General features: G+C 49.4%; 1 protein-coding gene across 1 annotated transcript in view; it reads right to left on the bottom strand.

Moving 5' to 3' along the window:
• The window catches only part of BMP6 (bone morphogenetic protein 6), a 160,771-nt gene extending 155,227 nt beyond the window's left edge, over positions 1-5,544 (bottom strand). The window contains exon 1 of the mRNA XM_011962656.1: positions 5,011-5,544. Within this exon, the coding sequence (XP_011818046.1) occupies positions 5,011-5,446 (436 nt within the window). The 5' untranslated portion in view covers positions 5,447-5,544. The remainder of the gene's footprint in view (positions 1-5,010) is intronic.
• Positions 5,545-5,550: the final 6 nt, after the last annotated feature.

Here is a 5,550-nt window from a genome sequence, read left to right as displayed (position 1 = left end):
TAGCTGGGACTACAGGCGCCCGCCACCTCGCCCGGCTAGTTTTTGTATTTTTAGTAGAGACGGGGTTTCACAGTGTTAGCCAGGATGGTCTCGATCACCTGACCTCGTGATCCGCCCGTCTCGGCCTCCCAAAGTGCTGGGATTACAGGCTTGAGCCACCGCGCCCGGCCTTATACCCATTCTTAAAAGGACACCCCGAGGAAACACCATCTGAGGTCTGAACAATGGTATCTGCTTGCCCTTTGATCTTAGTTTAAGAACACTTTGTACAACTTTTTTTTGTTGAAATGCCACTGAATTTCAGATTTACTCTTTGTAATCTCTTTAGAAGAACATCCACTGCTTCTTTGAATCGCACTCTTGCAACCAAATTCTCCAAACTGTTTTTGCTGTGAGTAGCTTGCAGGCATGGATTTATTTTCTGCTAACAAAAATCTTCCTAAGTACAGGTAGCTGAAATGAAAAACAGTACTACTGATGCTATGTTTAGGAGAAAGAGAGAGTGCAGCATATCTAGTTACCAATACAAGTAGGGAGTATTCCATTTTTCTTCTCATTTATGTTTCCCAAGAGTAATTTTGTTCAGAAGATTGCCACTATTTTTAGCACAAGTTTCTTGCTGCTTGTACTAATATAGACTGATTCCCTTTTCTGAGCATCATTTGAGTTTTTTTAAATTTCCATTTAATCCTAGCATTTGGAGATCAATACCTCATGAATTCAAATAAACAAGTGAAATCTGAAATGCAGATATTTAATTAAATGGTTTTACTACTCTCAAATGTAATGCATATTACAAATTAATATACTTATGGGTGACTAATAAAAAAGGTATATTAATAAAGCATGATGATTTACCTCAAATACTGTGAACCTCCCTGTCCTAAATGTCTTCACTTTAAACTTTTTCCTCAATAAAAATCAGGTATACCTTTCTAAATAATCAAATCTTCCAGATCAGTGAAATATGAAATTGAAGTATGGGCTATGTCTATATTTTCACTAATTCAGTCTTTTCAAAGCACCTTCCATGGGGTCAGCATTAGGTTAGGCACTTGGGCTACTGTGGTGGGTTAGTATGGTTTCCGCCTTTAGAGGCTGACATTCTATGGGTGAGACAAACAAATGAGTAAGCAAATTTAACAAGAAAAAAAAAAAAAAACTTGTGATAAGTACAAGGAAGGAAATAAGCAGAGTGCTGTCATGGTACAGAAGTGGATAGGATGGAGGCATGACCAGTTTAAAAATACAGAGTGGCAGAGAAGGTCTCTCTTAGGTGAATTTTAAGCTAAGACCTGAAGGATACCTCTCCAAGGTCACCAAATTGGCAGGGATGCTGATTAGGCTGCCAAGACATTTTTAGCATTAGAAAACAAATAGAAAATGGCATCTGTGGCCCTGAGTGAATGCAAGTTCACGAGCTCACCCAGGCACTCTGCACACCAGCAACCCAGGCAGCAGACGGTTAGTATTTAGAAGGTGACACATCCCAGTCTATTCACCCAGAAAGAGTTTGAAACAGTCAACATAAACAACAATGAGCTGGTTGGATGACCAGCACTTGTGCTATGAGAGAGAAATTTATCCTGTTGATTCATACTTCCTGATAGTCCGGCTGGCTTACAAGGCTCAGGGTGTTTCAAATGTATTTCATGAGTAAATTATTCCCCCAGTCCCAGGGAAGTCGGATGTTTACAACTATGTAATACTTTCCCTTGTACTTCCAGTTTGTAATTTACTTAACCTAGTAGGTATAAGAGTACTTTAAAACACAGCACTGTAATGTCTATCTTTCTATAGATTCTTTAATAGATGAGTCAGGTAATATGGCAGTTAACATGGCATTGACACCAATTAGGAAATCTGTAATTCTCCAGCATCCCTATATAGAGAATCCAACATTGGTAAGCAATAACTTTTTTCAAATGAACTGTCCTTCTTATGTTCAGAGTCATGGTAATCAGATTTTACCCCATTCTAGCCTCTCATGATGAAATACCCCTTTCCTACTGCTAAATGGATTAAGATGAAATAAAATTGCTTCACTGGCAGGTGGCATGGCTTCCTGCTTGGATTCTACTTACCTGCAAAAGGTCTTCTCTTCATACTATCAGTATAGAGTCCAGAACTGGACCTACAGTAGCTATACCTGGACCTACAGTAGCTATAACTGGACCTACAGTAGCTTGTACAAGGAGCCCAGTGATGGGATATGAGGGGCTTGGGGTAGAATTCCCATCCTAGAACTCTTTCAGTTCCATGTCTGCCTGTCCTGGGGCCCGGAATTGCACTACTGGGTGAGTTCTCTTGAAATTTTTCAGGAGATTTTTTTTATACCTTTCAAAATCCTTTATGAAAAATGTCAATATCCCTAAGGAAATAATATGTTAAAACATTACCCTAGCAGGATTAGTTGATGGCCAGCTTTAAGCAGTGTGACTCAGAGGCAGTGTGTCAGAGAAGCAAAAGAATAAGGGGAATTTGGGGGTCACTAAATACAGTAAATGTGACTGTACTTTACAAACTCGCCTTAGGCCCAGCTCTTGAAATTTCAAATACCATCTAAGGCAGTGGTTTCCAAACACTGACATCACCTGAGATCTTGACAAAACACTGACACTGCTGGGCATGGTGGCACACTCCTATCTTCCCAGCAACTCAGGAGGCTGAGGAAGGGGGATTGCTCGAGGCCAGGAATTTGAATCCAGCCTGGGCAACGTTAGGAGATACTCTTTATTTTTGCACAAAAAATATTGCTACCTGGTTTTCACCTCCACACATTCTGATTTGATATGGAGTGACACCTAGGCATCTGGATTTTTTTAAGGTGTCCCCCCCCCCACCTCCCACGTAACACCCAGGTGATTCTAATGTGTAGCAATGTTTGAAAGTTTTGCTCTTCATCTCTTACTGGGATAATGTAACCATTTCCTTCAGACACGAGGATCTCCTGTGCCAGTGTTTCTTGACCATGGTAGCATGTTAGAAAAACCTAAGGTACTTAAAAAAAAAATGATGCCTGTGCCCCACCCTCAAAAGATTCTGACGTAACTGATCTGGGTCTACATAGTGGCCCTAATAACCCTAGATCTCTAAGTCCCCCGGTGATGCTACAGGGCAGCTGATCCTGAGAACCTCGATCCAAGCCCAGGAATTGTTTTCCCAGGGGCTGTAACACGATTCTCTGTGAAGTAGCCAGGAGCGCCAGTCTTCCTCCCCTTTGTCCAGGTTAGGACTACCCCCAAAAGGCAATAAAACATTTCCCCAAAGCTGCCAGGAAATCTGGGGGCGGGGGAGGAAGGTGGAAGGAGAGGAGAGGCGAGGAAGAGGGCAAGGGGAGGAATTTACTGAGTCAGAAGCAGCAGAAAAGTTAGAATAAGGAACAGCGCTGGTCCTCTGCCACCCTGGCCCCCACCCACTACAAATTTTATTGACTGGCATGAGAATTTCCTTAGAATGCTTCCTGGAGGTGGCTCAACCTTGGATTTGGTTCCAATAAATTGTGAAAATTCTTGTCCAATCAGAACCTCGGGCAGTGCAAGCTGCCAGATTGGCAGGCCCTGAGCCTGGACTCCCTGTGAGATTCTGTTTCACGAATTTCCCAGGAGGATTTCTGCACCACTTGGATGCCAATCGTCCTGCCTCCACATCCTCCCCTCCCCCCTTGGCTCTTACCCCCCACGTTCTCTCCCTCAAAGCTCAGCGGAGTTGGGAATCATAGATAGGCTGGTAAAGAAATCACCCAGATAGTCTACGCGGGAATCATTCCAGTAAGTAATGCCGTTAAAAGACGAGCGTCTTTGAAGTGGCTGGGAGACGCGTGTGCTCCTTTGGCGAGTGTCTGCTCACCCACTCCAGGGCCTGGGCACAGCCACTGTCTCACATGGGAAGGAGGCCCGCGAATACCCACCCCGCCGCGCAGCTGCACCCATCCCGAGCGTAGCCACTGCACCCCTGGTCTGTCCGCCGACAGCGCGTCCCTCCATCCTGTGTCTGCGCTAAACTAAGTCAGCTTATGAATGAAAAGCAGTGCAAACCGGAGGCACTGACTCCGAAGAAAAGAGTCTTCTTCGCACCCTTCTCATTTACAGATGAGAAAACTCAAGGGGGTGGGAGGGGGGAGAAAGGGCGATGTGACTCGGTCCGGGTTTGCCACAGAACGTTTGTGGCGGAGCTCGATTTAGCCGCCCTTGAATTTCCATTCTGTTGCCTGGCAACCGGTTCAGAGGAGCTCAGCGCCCAACCCCGGCCCCTACCCCGCACCCTTTCTCTGCCCGTGCAGCTTGGGCTGCATCGATCAAAGGTTCAGCCTTTGGGGACAATGGCCAAGGGCATGTGAGCGGGGGCACAGGATGGATTACCCCAGCTGAGCTTTCATCCCGCCCCAAATAGGAGCGAGCCCCGCCCGGGCGGGATCCGAGCGCCTTCTGCCGTGCTTTCGGGACTTTCCTCTGCAACCTCTCCCAGTGCCGTGGATACCTCTAAACATACTCATGCCAAGTTTTCAAAGTTCCCAACCGCTGTCAGATTCCCTAAAAGTCTCGGTGGGAAAACTGCACTCCGAGTTAAGGGGCAAAAGAAGTCAGTTTAGAGGGAAAAATCGTACTGAAGAGCCCTCTTACCAGCATGGCCACGCTCAGGCTGAACTTTTCTGCTGCAGTTGAGTTAACCTGACCAGAGCTGGGCAAGAGTGGAAAAAAAAGCGCGGAACGTGCTCAGGGAGTCCGCAAAGACACGCCCGCTGGGGACAGCGCTCCCAGAGTCCCGTGCCCCGGCCGGCCAGCAGCCTCTCGGGGCCTCAGCGCGCAGCCCTGCCCGCGGCGCGGGGGAGCGCATATGCCGCCCACCGCCGCGCAGGTGGCGAGAGCACAGCCTGCCTGTCCCCGCGTCCTCTAGAGCTCCAGGCGGGACCTGCGCGCCGGGAGCTCTTCCACCCCCTCACTCCACCCCCTGGGCCCGGGACTGAAAAGGGGGAAATGTTCTCGTCATTAGGTTACCCCAAATCCTTACCCAGGTTCACAAAGCTCATGACCATGTCTGCGTCGTTGAGGAAGGCGCTGTCCTGCGCGCTGGTCAGTGGGGACGCGCCGCCGCTGCCAGGTCCGGGGGCCAGGAAGCTCTTGCGGTTGAGCGGGTGCGCGGCGCCCGGGGGCGGCTGCCGAGGCTGGGACGAGCTGGCTCCTTCGTGGGGCCAGGGCTGCTGCCTCTCGCCCTCCGACGCCCCGTCCTCCTCGTCGTCGGCGGACAGGGCGTTGTACAGATCCAGCATGAAGAGGGGCGCGGACTTCAGCCGCCCGGGAGGGGGCTCTCCGCGAGGCGGCTGCTGCTGCTGCTGCTGCTGCTGCTGCTGCTGCTGTGGGAGCGCCGGGGGCTGCGGCTGTTGGAGGCCGTGCAGGGGCCGGGGCCGGTGAGGGAGCCCCAGCACCGACAAGATCTCCTTCTGCATCTCCCGCTTCTCGTGCGTCTTGAGCCGCCGGTAGAGGAAGCCCGAGGAGGATTGCGGCGACGGCGGCGGCTGCTCCGTGCGGCCGGGGCTCCCGCCGTCCCCCA

This window comes from Colobus angolensis, unplaced genomic scaffold, assembly GCF_000951035.1.
Source record: "Colobus angolensis palliatus isolate OR3802 unplaced genomic scaffold, Cang.pa_1.0 Scaffold6, whole genome shotgun sequence".
NCBI classification, from domain to species: domain Eukaryota; kingdom Metazoa; phylum Chordata; class Mammalia; order Primates; family Cercopithecidae; genus Colobus; species Colobus angolensis.
The sequence above is the reverse complement of the archived record's forward strand: the minus strand, read 5'-3'. Positions and strand labels throughout refer to the sequence as shown.